The 14,566-nt window shown below is 43.4% G+C and overlaps 1 protein-coding gene across 1 annotated transcript in view; it reads right to left on the reverse strand.

The window, feature by feature from the left end:
- Window positions 1–260: 260 nt before the first annotated feature.
- sema4f (sema domain, immunoglobulin domain (Ig), transmembrane domain (TM) and short cytoplasmic domain, (semaphorin) 4F) overlaps window positions 261–14,566 on the reverse strand; it is a 208,237-nt gene continuing 193,931 nt past the window's right edge. The window contains exons 12-14 of the mRNA XM_078224518.1: window positions 12,838–13,001; window positions 10,174–10,235; window positions 261–3,988 (exon numbers count right to left, since the gene is read on the reverse strand). Of these exons, the coding sequence (XP_078080644.1) occupies window positions 3,366–3,988; window positions 10,174–10,235; window positions 12,838–13,001 (849 nt within the window). The 3' untranslated portion in view covers window positions 261–3,365. The remainder of the gene's footprint in view (window positions 3,989–10,173; window positions 10,236–12,837; window positions 13,002–14,566) is intronic.

The raw sequence follows: 14,566 nt of genomic DNA on the forward strand, positions 1-14,566 counted from the left end.
TCATCTTTCTGCACCATTTTTGCAGATTACCAGCCTGTCCCCAAATGGCTGGTAAAATGCAGCAGTAGGTTTCTTCTCATTTGCACGTGATAAAATGTTAACAACGTTTTAACAGCAAAATAATTACACGATGCATAAAAGAGCACAGGTGGGTTAGCAAAACACTTCACACGATTGAAGAGGCTAAAACACATCCAGATGTATTTTTAAAAATATCACAAAATAGTATTTTATTTTAAAAAAGAACATTTTGGTAACAGTGAAAGCTGAGAATTTCTCCATTCGGCTAGTAATAACACATTACCTTTCTTATCATTCTGCTACTACACACTGCTCCATCACTACAATAAACATTAGGCCCCAATCATCATTCCAGAGATTATACAGCGAGTGTTGGTAGGCTCTTTATCCATGGAATGCGTCACTGTGTATGGGTGATACTGCCTTGATCCCACATACTCACCCACACACCTTCCAGCTCAGATCATGGACTGAAATCCAGAACCTCTATTCGTCTGACGTCCATATTACTATCTCAGCTGTTTGACACAGATCTAACCTACTGCCTTCCTTCTTCTTGTGGGTCAGATCCGACCAGGAGGTGCATCTATCCTCTCAACCATCAAGAAAGCTCACGATCCTTCCCCACCACCCTCCCCCACCTTCCCAACCCCCCCCCCCCCCCCCACCTCCCCACCCCCCCAGCCCACCCCCCCATTAATTTTAAATCTTTAATCTACATCAAAAGGAATGAAAAGTCAAAATTCACAAAGAGTAATACTGGAAAGGCTCAGCTTGTTTACAGAATACTGATAAGGATGAGGGACAGACATCAGTGTTGTCAGTAGGGCTGCACCTAAAGCCTGCGGCCATACTGCAGCGCTTTATACTAGTCCACACACCCCACGATGTCTGTGCAGTTTTGATGTTAGATCACTTAAAAGAAGTGAACTATGAAAACTATGAAAAGAACTCTCCAGCAGAAAAGATTTCCACTTTGTTCTGAGTGGTTTCATTTGGAATGAGTGTTTTGAACTGGAAAAGACAAAGGGCTAATTTTAACTTTGGCATGCAGTGTAGAACATGGCTGCAACATGGGGATTAGTCCCGGATAAGTACAGCTCCAACAACACTGAAGAAGTTCGGCACTAGCCAGAACAAAACAACCCACTTAATCGACACCCCATCCACAAACATTCACTCCCTCCAACACCGATAAATGGCGACAGCCATGTGTACCATCTACAAGATGCACTGCAGAAACTCATTAAGGTTCCTTAGGCAGCAGCTTCCAAACCCACGGCTACTACCATCTGGAAGGACAAGGGCAGCAGACACACGTGGAACACCACCACCTGCAAGTTCCCCTCCAAGCCACTCACCATCCTGACTTGGAAATATATCGCCGTTCCCTCACTGTCACTGAGTCAAAATCCTCCCTAACAGCACTGTAGGTGTACCTACACCTCAGGGGCTACAACATTTCAAGAAGGCAGATCATCACCACCTTCACAAGGGCAATTAGGGATGGGTAATAAATGCCAGCTAGGCAGCGACGCCCACATCCTGTAATTTATTTTTTAAAAGGTCAGGCAGTATACATATTGTCAATTAAAATTAATAGAAGGGAGTACTAGGCCGGTCAGATAATGAGCAGCCATTTCAACATTGCTCATTGTAGACAGCAATCCAAAGTTAAAAATACCCCAAGTTTGTGGTTACAGGTCAGTCACTGGTAGGAGCAATGTGAACTGATGAATTAAGCACATCGCACAGAAAGGGTATTTATTGGCTTACAATGCAAGTCCTCCCCTCCCATGCACAGACTACATACTCAATAAGCTTAGAGACAGCAGTGATGTCCCGCCGAACTTACAGAACCTGTGGGAGACATTATGCAGTGCATCAACCCACATTTTACCCCTCCAGCTCTCACTGCAGTCCGACTGCACTGGAATGTCATTTATCATCCATAGTGGACTTGGAAGAAACAAGAGTGATGTACTTAAAATTGAGGACAGCAATATCACAACAATCACTAAATATCAAAAATTGGCAGGCCTGAAATAAGAACTATGACTAATATTTACAATAATCGAGAAATCAGTCCACAAGGACTTTCCACTTCTAACAGTAACAACAACACTGAAACAGTCTGGAAGGGAGAATGAGGACCTTGGTGGTTGTGCACAGTTTGAATCCCTGGATTCCACTGGAAGGAATGCAAGTGCTCAGTGTTACAATGTCTCTGCTGGTTTTCCTCTCCCTTAGTGGTCACACAGTAGAGGTGCTGACTCGGGACTGTGCACTATGTACATCAGCATCCATGAGGCAAGTTCGCCAAGTTTGCTTCACATCAAGTGGCAGAAAAGATCAAGTGGTCATGGCAGAAAGCATGCATCTCGACAGCCAAACTAAAATTGTTATACATTTTAACCCGTAATAAGTCCTCGGCAATCCCACAAGATCAGTGGCCTTTACATGTTCAGCACAATAGTCATTTTCATCTTTCTCTTCTACTCATTCTCCGTTCTGGAAGGTTCTGATTCCTTTTGCAATACGAATCCTTGTGTGTGGGGCCGTTCAACAATACTTCGCCCTAGCGATCAATGTTTAATGTGCAAACCTAAATGGAATCATAGAATGATATATCACAGGAGAAGGCCAATCGACCTACTGCGCCAATGGTGGTTCTCTGAAAGAGCTATGTAATTAATCCCACTGTCCCAATCTTTATCCATAGCTCTGAGCATTAACTGTCCGTTAGTAGGGCATTCAAAGCTGGTCTTGACCTATTGCCACCTCTACCAGTGTCTAGCAATGAAAGAAGCTGGAATCATGGACTGATAGTTCCTCTAATTGAGATTCTCAGTGACACCCCGGACTGGAGCAGAGGTCCCTCCCAGAACCTAGAAGACCGAGCATTCAACTGCTTCCATCTTTTACGAATGGGCACGCTCTTTAGAAAATAATATATACATTTATTCACAGGATCAAACAATTCCAAATCTTTAGGTTTGGAATAAACTAAAATTAGTCTTCAGAGGGTTGAAATGTCACATGAAGCCCTCACACTGTCTCAAACAGGGCAGCTGTAAATAAAATGGTATTGCCTCCTCCTGTACTCCCAAAGTGAAGACACTTTGCCAGGCATAGGTAGATGAAGCTGACAGGACAAATCGCAATGCTGAGTGCGGGCCAATGGTGGATTCCAAAACTCTTATACTTCCTTAAATGTGGGTGTAATTAAAAGCAACACCATGCGCGTCACCATAAAAAAGACAGGTAATTTTTGTAAAGCAGCAGCTTGACTGCTCTCTTGGGCTATATTCATTTAGGGTGCCAGTCCGCCAGTTAGCCAGTGATTAAATTGAGGTTTCATCCTGGCACGATATGATAGAAATAGTGTGGTTCCTCGAGGGAGCGGTGTTCATTCCATTCACTTCCTTTTCCATACTTTCATAAATATCCTCTTTTTCACTGGTTCCATTTAAACCTGATTCGCTCTTCTGGCTGATGGTCAAGGGTCGGATTTCATCAGTGGAGCCCAAACTGGGAACCGTGGGCCCCCCAGCTGCATCCGTATAATTCCCCTTATGGAGGTCCTTGGACCCTTTTCTCCTGCTGCACCACTGCTGACCAAACTTGTAGATGACGGCACCGAGGAAAAGACCAAGGACCAACAAGAAAAACATCAGGAAATAACTGACAGAATTTGTACCCTTCACGAGATCGGGTGAAGACTTTAATTCCAGGCTGTAGAAGGCTTTATAAGTCTGCACATTGTCCTCAACACACATGCACTTATAAACACCCAGGCTGTCCCGTGCAGTTGTCACGCTGATTCCTCTGGCTTTGTCATTGTTACTCAAGTTTCCATGTGGAGTTATCCAGTGACAGGTTGACCAAGCGGAACTGGGTTCGCACTGAAGGAAAACAGTGGTCCCATTCACCACTAGTATCACCTTTGTCGGGGATACCATCGATTCTGGAAAGAAAATAAAAACTTTATAGACAGGATTGGGCTTCAACTATCACTTGTGGAAATTACAAAAGGCAAAGTTCCAAAGTGCTTCACAGCTAATAACATACAGTACTGTAATGTAGGAAATACACACAAAATGATCTCAACTTTTTTTAGATCATTTCACAGTGCTCAGCAAAAGTATATACCAGTGATAAGGACGGACTGTAGAAAAAGAGATAATCAGCCATGGATATCTAAGGAAATAAAGGAGGGATCAAATTGAAAGAAAATGCATACAAAGTGGCAAAACTTAGTGGGAACTGAGAGGATTGGGAAATCTTCAATGGTCAACAGAAAGCCACAAAAAAAAGCTATAAAGAAAAGTAAGATGGATTATGAGTAAACGAGCTCAGAATATAAAAACAGATAGCAAAAGTTTCTACAAATATATAAAAAGAAAAAGAGTGGCTAAAGTAAACATTGGTCCTTTAGAGGATGAGAAGGGGGATGTAATAACTGGAAATGAGAAAATGGCTGAGGCATTGAACAGGTATTTTGTGTCGGTCTTCACAGTGGAAAACACAAATAACATGTCATAAATTGATGACAGGAAGGCTATGGCAGGTGAGGACCTAGAAACTATCATTATCACGAAAGAGGTAGTGTTGGGCAAGTTAATGGGGCTAAAGGTAGACAAGTCTCCTGGTCCTGATGGAATGCATCCCAGGGTACTAAACGAGATGGCGGGAGAAATAGCAAATGCACTAGTGGTAATTTACCAAAATTTGCTGGACTCTGGGATGGTTCCCGCAGATTGGAAAACAGCAAATGTGACGCCACTATTTTTAAAAAGGAGGTAGACAAAAGACGGGTAACGAGACCGGTTAGCTTAACTTCTATAAGAGTGAAAATGAATCTATCATCAAGGAAGAAATAGCGAGACATCTGGATATAAATTGTCCCATTGGTCAGACGCAGCACGGGTTCATGAAGGGAAGGTCATGTTTGACTAATTTGGTGGGATTCTTTGAGAACATTACATGTGTAATGGACAATGGGGAACCTGTGGATGTGGTGTATCTGGATTTCCAGAAGGCATTTGACAAGGTGTCACACCAAAGACTGCTACATAAGATAAAGGCGCACGGTGTTACGGGTAATGTATTAGCATGGATAGAGGATTGGTTAACTAACAGAAAGCAAAGAGTGGGGGTAAATGGGTGTTTTTCTGGTTGGCGATCAGTGACTAGTGGTGTGCCTCAGTGTTGGGACCGCAATTGTTTACGATTTACATAGATGATTTGGAGTTGGGGACCAAGTGTAGTGTGTCAAAATTCGCAGGTGACACTAAGATGAGTGGCAGAGCAAAGTGTGCAGAAGAAGCTGAAAGTCTGCAAAGGGATATAGATAATCTAAGTGAGTGGGCGAGGGTCTGGCAGATGGAGTACAATGTTGGTAAATGTGAGCTCATCCATTTTGGTAGGAATAACAGCAAAATGGACTATTATTTAAATGGTAAAAAATTGCAGCATGCAGCTGTGCAGAGGGACCTGTGTGTCCTTGTGCAGGAATCTCAAGGAGTTGGTTTGCAGGTGCAGCAGGTAATTAAGAAAGCAAATGGAATTTTGTCCTTCATTGCTAGAGGGATGGAGTTTAAAAACAACGAGATTATGTTGCAGCTGTATCAGGTGCTGGTGAGGCCACACCTGGAGAACTGTGTACAGTTTTGGTCTCCTTACTTGAGAAAGGATAGACTGGCACTGGAGGGAATGCAGAGAAGATTCACAAGGTTGATTCCGGAGTTGAGAGGGTTGGCTTATGAGGAGAGACTGAGTAGACTGGGGCTATACTCATTGGAATTCAGAAGAATAGGGAGAGAACTGATAGAAACATATAAGATTACGAAGGGAATAGATAAGATAGAAGCAGGGAAGTTGTTTCCACTGACAGGTGAAACTAGAACTAGGGGGCATAGCCTCAAAATAAGGGGAAGCAGATTTAGGACTGAGTTGAGGAGGAACTTCTTCACACAAAGGGTTGTGAATCTGTGGAATTCCCCGCCCAGTGAAGCAGTTGAGGCTACCTCATTGAATGTTTTTAAGGCATGGATAGATACATTTTTGAACAGTAAAGGAATTAAGGGTTATGGTGAGCGGGGGGGTAAGTGGAGCTGAGTCCACGAAAAGATCAGCCATGATCTTATTGAATGGCAGACATGCTCGAGGAGCCAGATGGCCTACTCCTGCTCCTAGTTCTTATGTTCAAATAGCACTGAGATAGAATCCTACAGTGCAGAAGGAAGCCATTCGGCCCATCAAGTCTGCACTGACCTCAATCCCACCCAGGCCCTATCCCCATAACCCCATGCATTTATCCTTGCTAGTCCCCCTGACACTAAGGGCCAATTTAGCATGGCCAATCCACCTAACCTGCACATCTTTGGACTGTGGGAGGAAACCGGAGCACCCGGAGGAAACCCATGCAGATACAGGAAGAATTTGCAAACTCCAAACAAACAGTGATTCAAGCCAGGAATCGAACCCAGGTCCCTGGCGCTGTGAGACAACAGTGCTAACCACTGTGCCACCTTAAATGATAATGAACAGATCATTTCGAATTGTGGCACTGGTTGAGGGATGGATATTGCAGGCAGCACGGTGGCACACTGATTAACACTGCTGTCTCACAGCACCAGGGGCCCGGGTTCAATTCCAGCCTTAGGTAACTGGAATTTTCATGTTGTCCCAGTGTCTGCATGGGGCTTCTTCCAGATGCTCTAGTTTCCTCCCACAATCCAAAGATGCATAGGTAAAATAGATTAGCCATGGGAAATGTGTGGGGTTACGGGGATAGGATGAAGCAAAGGGTTTGGGTAAGGTATTCTGTTAAGAGTCTATGCAGACTCGATGGGCCGAATGGCCTCTTTCTGCACTGTAGCGATTCTATGATTCTATGGTCAGGTCATCAGGGAGATATCTGCTGCTCTTTTTCGATAGAGTCGGAAGACCTTTAATATCCACTGTAGTGTTTTAATGTGTTCACTGAAAGCGATAAGTGAGGAGAGTTACAGCAATGTGTCATGTCAATAGTGCAGCCAGTTAGCCAGTGGCGGAAGGGGCAGATATTGATCCCAGAGGCACGAACAACAATTAATTAAAGTTATCTGCCCTGGATGGCTTTGAGTCAGGATGGAATCTCCTACTTTCTTTTGAAAAATGCCGTGAAATCATTATTCGCATCCACTGCTTAGATAGGTAAAGCCTTGGGTTTAGATCATAGAATTATAAAATGGCTATAGCATGGAAGAATTAGCTCAGTTGACCAGTGTATGGTTCAGAATAATGCCAATAATGTGGGTTCAATTCCTGTTCCAGCAGAGGGAGACTTGGGATCTGTTTCCTGGCCTCCCATGCTTGATGCGGAGTGGTGTACCTCAAGTTATCTAACCAATTGTCTTTCCAAAATAGAGAGAGATGCCTTCAGTTCCTCATGAGCTAGGGATAATTATCTATCTACAATACTTTTAGATTCCCTTTTATGTTGTGTACCAGTGTCTTCTCATACTCTTTTCTGGCCTCTCTCGCCTCCTTTTCACTTCTGCTCTGAACTTTTGCAGCCAGTTACTCATTTGTATTATCAACCTGACATCTGCCAAGTGCACTAATTTTTAATTATTCATGCGATATGAGCACTGCTCACAAGGCCAGCATTTGCTGACCATCTCTCACTGTCCTCAAGAAGGCTTGCTAAACCATTTCAGAGGGCTGTTAAATGTCAATCATATTGTGTGGGTCTGAAGCCACATGTCGGCCAAACTGGGCAAGGGCGGTAGATTTCATTCCCTAAAGGACATTGTTCCACTTCATTTTTCGATCTCTTTTGACATCTGGAGAACTCTGGCTTTACTTGTTGTACCTTTCCCCCTCATGGAAATGAATGCACTTTGACTGTAACCAAACCATCTCCTCTTTAAAACATCCCATTGTTTCAAATCAGTTTTAGAACAAAGAACAGTACAGCACAGGAACAGCCCTTCGGCCCTCCAAGTCTGTGCTGACACAGATGCCTCTCTAATCTAATATTTTTTTGCCTCTATGAGGTCCATATCCCTCTATTCCCTGCCTATCCAGATGCCTCTTGAACGTTGTTATAGAATCTGCTTCCACCACCTCCTCCGTTCCAGGTATTCACCATCCTCCGTGTGAAAAACTTGCCCCTTACATCTCTTTTAAAACTTTCCCCCTCGCACTTTAAACCTGTGCCCCCAAGTAATTGACCCTTCCACCTTGGGAAAAAGATCCAAGCCTGTCAATCTTGTAAACAGTTTTGCCGGCGAATCTTTGATTCAAATGTGCTGGGAACAGATCTGTTTTCATCTCACTGAAACAGATCCGTCCCTAACTTCTTCTTGCCCTTTTCCATATCTAACCAGAAGTTTATGGTACTATGATCACTGTTCCCTTAATGATTCCCTGCTGATCAGTTTGACCTACCTCTTTCCACAGAACCAGACCCAGCAATTCACTTCCTCACTGAGCTTAAATCATACTAATCAAGAAAACTTTCCCAAACACACTTCTGAAACTCTTTCTCCTTTCTCCCTTAATACTACTACTATCCCAGTCTATAATAGTGGAAGTTCCCAATTTATCTACTCTACAGGCTTTACACCTCTCTGTCATTTCCCTGTAAGTTTACTCTATATCTTTCTCATTAGTGAATGATGTATAGAACATCTCATCGGAGAAACCGTGCCTCTGAGTTCCAGATTTTAACTACACCTCAAGAGAGAACATGCTTTTGTTCCACAGCAAGTGGGCGTCACTAGCTAGGCCAACATTTGTTGCCCATTCCTTACTGTCCCGGGGAAAATGGTCATGAACTAACATCTTGAACCACTGCAGTCCATGTGGTGTTAGGGAGAGAGATTCCAGGATTTTGACCCAGCGACAGTGAAGAAACGGTGATTTCGTTCTAAGTCAGGTTGGCTCGGAGGGGAACTTGCATTGTCCAGGCTCACACACAAATAATGATCACTGTGACTACCAGATGATTTAATCTTTTAACTTGGAAACTCTTTCAGGCTCAGCACTCTGCAGTTACCTTTTTTTTTTGCTGAAGTCTTACAGCATAATGATGTTGGATGGTGTCGGCAGAGGGAAGATACTTTAAGTGATCTATGCCTACCACAAAGTGACCATTATAGACAATCACAGTATGACAATTGAACAAATATCAGGCATTGCCAGTCTCGTTGGGCTGTCCCCACTGGCAGCTGAATCCTTTTCAACGTTTTTTAGGGCTATAGTGAAATTTTAATGGTCTGTGGCTCAAATCAGGAATTTGGTGAAATATTTATCACTTACCCAGAAGGGTGAAGCTGTTGCAACATTCAATTAGCTTAACACCACTAAAGACAGAACAGTTTGATTAACTGGCATCCCTGCCTCCACCTCTGGGCTCCATCTCAGCCCTCCACTGCCAACATACTGGCTGCAGTTCTCAATTTACAGGATGCACTGCAGCAGTTCTCCAAGGCACAGTGGTTAGCTACCTCACAGCGCCGGGGACCTGGGTTCGATTCCCAGCTTGGATCACTGTCTGTGTCGAGTTTGTACATTCTCCTCATGTCTGCGTGGATTTATAAAATATACAGCGATATTCTCCTTGCTGTTGCTAAAATTTCAAACTGACCAATACCTTTAAAATACCTGAATCAATGTCTGTCTGTGACCTCAGAACAAATGGCAGTATTGGGAAAACTCATACTTGCTCAGGTTTCCTCCCACCGTCCAAAGATGTGCGGGTTAGGTGGATTGGTCATGCTAAATTGCCCCTTAGTGTCAGGAGAACTAGCTTGGGTTATGGGGTTATAGCATGCGATTATGGGGATAGGGCCTGGGTGGGATTGTGGCCGGTGCAAATACGATGGGCTGAATGGTCTCCTTCTGAACTAAAGGATTCTATGATTCTATGAAGGTTTCAGATAAGACATTAAACCAAAGGATCTGTCTGCTTTTTCAGGTATACATTTAATTACAGCAAGAGTCTTGGGCAACATTTATCCCTCAAACACTAACAAAAACAGATGATCTAGTCAGTATCGAGCTTGTGGGACCTTGCTGCAAATTACCAGATTGAACAGGAAAGAAGAGTGGGGCTTGAAAATCCACCCCAGGAACAGAAGGGTCTCTTATCAAACGTACCTTTCTCAGATTTACACATGATATTCATCTGTGAATGGTCACGTTCTACATCTTGCAGCATCCTAGAGAAACACAATTATTTTGTTTTTAGCAGGGTGAAATAATTATCACTTATATTTAAAATCGTCACACTTCTATATTAAAACATAATTCAAAGAAGGTGTAAATACAGGGTTATAGTGTTCAACTATACATGTGGATACAGTAATTTATAACCAAAAGTTTCAACATGTAACATGGACAATCCTAAAATCTTAAATATTCTCTTGAAAGATAATTTCAATGAAAAGCTGTAACCCTGACACAACATCTGAAGCAGGGAGGAGCTCACAGTTGGGCTGTTGCACAGGCATTCTGCATAGAAACAGGAGTGGGTCATTCAGCAGCAGGATCTTGTTGCGACACTCAACCACACCACGGCTGATCTGTACGCCAATTCCATTGACCCACCTTAGCTCGACTGATGTTGATAATCTTTCCAAAAAACAATCTAGCAATCTCAGTTTTGAAGTTCCAACTGACCCTTAGCACCCACAGCCTTTTCTGGGAGAGTTCCAGTTTTCCACTATCATGTATGCAAAAGTAAAGTTTATTTATTAGTCACAAGTCAGCCTTACATTAACACTGCAATAAAGTTACTGTGAAATTCCCCATAGTCCGGCGTGTGTTCATGTCAATGTACCTAACCAGCACGTCTTTCAGAATGCATGAGGAAACCGGAGCACCCGGAGGAAACCCATGCAGATATGGGGAGAATGTGCAAACTCCACACAGACAGTGACCTAAGCCGGGAATCGAACCCGGGTCCCTGGCGCTGTGAAGCAGCAGTGCTAACTACTGTGCCACTGTGCCGTCCCAATGAAGTGTTTGATTTCTGAATTCACTCTTGAACAGCCCTACTGTAATTTTACAATTGTACTCCCTATTTCTGCATTCCTCAACACAAGAAAATAGTTTCTCTCCATTTGACAGATCAGAAACCCCAAGTACATTTTGAAGTTAGCCTAGACCCTAACTTTTTATGATTTTGGCATTAGGGTGAACATAATGTATCTCACTTCAGGTATGATTCAATTGACCCACGAGCAATCATTTATCAAAACAAACTTTACTTAAGAATGTAGTTAAAATTTTAAAAAAGAATTAGTTTCTACCAATTGAAATACTTAAACTGACATGATATAATTCTTAACAACTAGCCATCGCTTTGGTTCCAATGTAACCAGTATCCCCATAGACATAAATCCCTTCTTCAGAACCAGTAAGCACCAAAAACAGGTATGCTCACAAGTATGTTAGATTTCCAGCCTTTTAACACCTCTGGACAGACATCTAGACAGACACCTATCTTCTAACTCTCATACAACCAGCTCCAGAGAAAGATCCACCACCAAACAGCAGAATTCCAGAGAGACTTATTTCCTGACAGATTCCATTCTCCAACTCCAGAAAGAGAAAGACACAGAGAAAGCAACTTCTCCCTAAAGATCCCAAGCAGCACTCTGAGTTTGATTTCTCTGTGTAAGCCTAGCTCCACCCAGTCACCCAACTTTTCTGTCAATCTAATCAAGTCCCACTGTGCAAAATCCCAGCGGAAAACACTAAAACCAACAGAACAGCATTAGTCCAGATTGAAACAAACATTCTAGCAATTAGGAACAATTATGCTGCTGCAGTAACAATACAGGGCTGCCTATTCAGACCCAGTGGCACTGGTGTTAGAACAGATTGTTTAAAAAAATTCCTGCACAGAAACATGACTCAAATACATTTCTTAAAGGCACAGTATCGTCACACCATCCAATCTTCTTTCTTTCCGAGGTGGAATGAATCACCTTCTTGAATTGCTAGAGTCCACCTATTTTATCCTGCAACTGCTACAAGATATGACTGCAACTATATTGAGTGGGAAGTCTCAAACAGGCACCTTCAAAATGCATACCGGGATTCACTCAAAGCTGTGAGTTAGCCCCCACACTATATACAAACTACCTGACCATGACTATTCACCTGCCCTCTGGTGTCAGAAGGAAAACTCTTGAACATCAGTTGTCTCTGTGCCAAAACCGAACAGACCACCGTTGACATATTTGATTTAAAATTTGTGAATGGCTGCAGTGTCATTGTCCATTCTGCACCAGATTTGCAAACCATTCTCAATCCCTTCAATTATGCAGACAAGAAACCCAGCCTGAACATTGCCAAAACTAAATTCCTATCAGCACACACCTGATCAGCCAAATATTTCACCTCCCTTTATGTTGAAGGAGAGACTCTGGAATGTACTCAACACTTTCCACCCCTTGGCAACCACCTCGCTCTCAAAACACCACCATTGATGAGAAGATCAGCTGCACCAAACTATGGCCAACAAGTGTCTGACACCAAAAGCCTCCAGAAGTCAACAGAAGTCCTCCAGTTATCATCACACACCAGTTATCATCACATGCAATCCTGTGCTGAGAAATAGAGGCTTAGAGTATAAAAGTTATGATTAACTTGTATAGCCATTGACGAGGGCATTGTTTGACTCTGCACACACTAAATAGAATAAAACTCCAGAAAAGCAGTCCAATTATCTCAATTACAATAGTGCTATTTCAAAAGCCTTTTCTGGTGCAATTCAATCATGGGGGAAGATCCAACTCCTCCACTGGTACTCACTCCTGAGCAGCATCGCTTTCATGTTGAACACATTGCAATTTCTGTGCATCCCAGCTGCACGACGGATCCCTTGCCAGGTAGCAGTCCTCACAGTTGGCGTACTTGCTGCAATTTACTGCTGGAAGCTGAACTACCATGCGAGTTGATCCAACGTAGATGGACCCCTGAAAGAAACGATCCACGTCAGCAACAAATTCACTCACTCTTTTTCCGATTACCAATTTCTTTATGAAGCTCTTCCGCCAGGCTGAGTCTAGAAATTTCCGAAGGTGTGAAAAGGAAAATGAGAGTGGCAAAGAGAAGACTATGAAGAGGCTGGCAGCTAACATAAAGGAGAATCCAAGAGTCTTCATGTAGCATTTAAATAGTAAAAGGGTGGTAAGAACGGGGGGTGAGGCTGGTTAGGAACCAAAAGGGGATCTACACATTGTGGCAGAAGGCACATTTAAGGTGCTAAATGAGTACTTTGCATCGGTCTCGAACAAGCAGATGCTGCAGAGTCACAGTGAATGAGGAGATGGCTGAGATACTGGATGTGTTAAAAATTAATAAAGGGGAGGAATTAGAAAGCTGGCTGTAGAATCATAGAATCCTACAGTGCTGAAGGAGGCCATTCGGCCCATCGAATCTGCACCGACCACAATCCCACCCAGGCCCTATCCCCGTAACCCCATGCATTTACCCATGCTACCCCCCGACACCGGAGGGAGAATTTAGTCCGGCCAACTATAACTAACTACTATAGCACTACATTCTGCACTCTCTCGTTTCCTTCTCTATGAATGGTATGCTTTGTCTGTATAGCGTGCAAGAAACAATACTTTTCACTGTATGTTAATGCATGTGACAATAATAAATCAAATCAATCCACCTAACCCGCACATTTTTGGAGTGTGGGAGGAAACCGGAACACCCGGAGGAAACCCACGCAGACACAGAATGTGCAGACTCCACACAGACAGTGACCCAAGCCGGGAATCGAACTCGGGTCCCTGGCGCTGTGAGGCAGCAGTGCTAACCACTGTGCCATCGTGCTGCCCTGTACTACACTTAGAAGTTGATAAGTCACCAGGATGGAATCAGATTATTCATTCTTTCATGCAATGCAGGTATCACTACCAAGCATTTATTACCCACTCCTAATTACTCTTGAGAAGATGGTGGTGGCGACCATCTTGAAACGCTGCAGTCCATCTGGTGTAGGTGCAGCCACAGTGCTTTTTTTTGTAGTTTATTTATTAGTCTCACAAGTAGGCTTACATTAACACTGCAATGAAGTTAGTGTGAAAAGCCGCCACACTCTCGGGAGGAAGTTCCACGATTTTGGCCCAGCAACAGTGAAGGGACGGCAATATATTTCCAAATCAGGATGGTGATTGGCTTCAAGGGGAACTTGTAGTGGCGGTGTCCTGTATAGCTGCCACTTTTGACCTTCTAGATGGCAGAGGTGCCCGGTTTGGAAGGTGCTAACAAATAAGTCTTGGTGAGTTGCTGTAATGCATCTTGTAGATGGTACACAATGCTGCCATGGTGCATCGCTGGTGAAGGGAGTGAAAGCTGGTGGATGGGGTGCCAATCAATGTGGGCTGTTTTGTCTGAATGTACCCAAGATTGCTGCGGGACGCAAGGGTGGAAATTGGCCATAATCTCTCAATCCTCCTGAGATACTGTATAGGGTGATACTACACTGGGGAACTGTAAATGTTACAGTCTTGTTCAAAAAAGGGTA

The sequence above is a fragment of the Mustelus asterias genome, chromosome 1 (assembly GCF_964213995.1).
Source record: "Mustelus asterias chromosome 1, sMusAst1.hap1.1, whole genome shotgun sequence".
NCBI classification, from domain to species: Eukaryota; Metazoa; Chordata; class Chondrichthyes; order Carcharhiniformes; family Triakidae; genus Mustelus; species Mustelus asterias.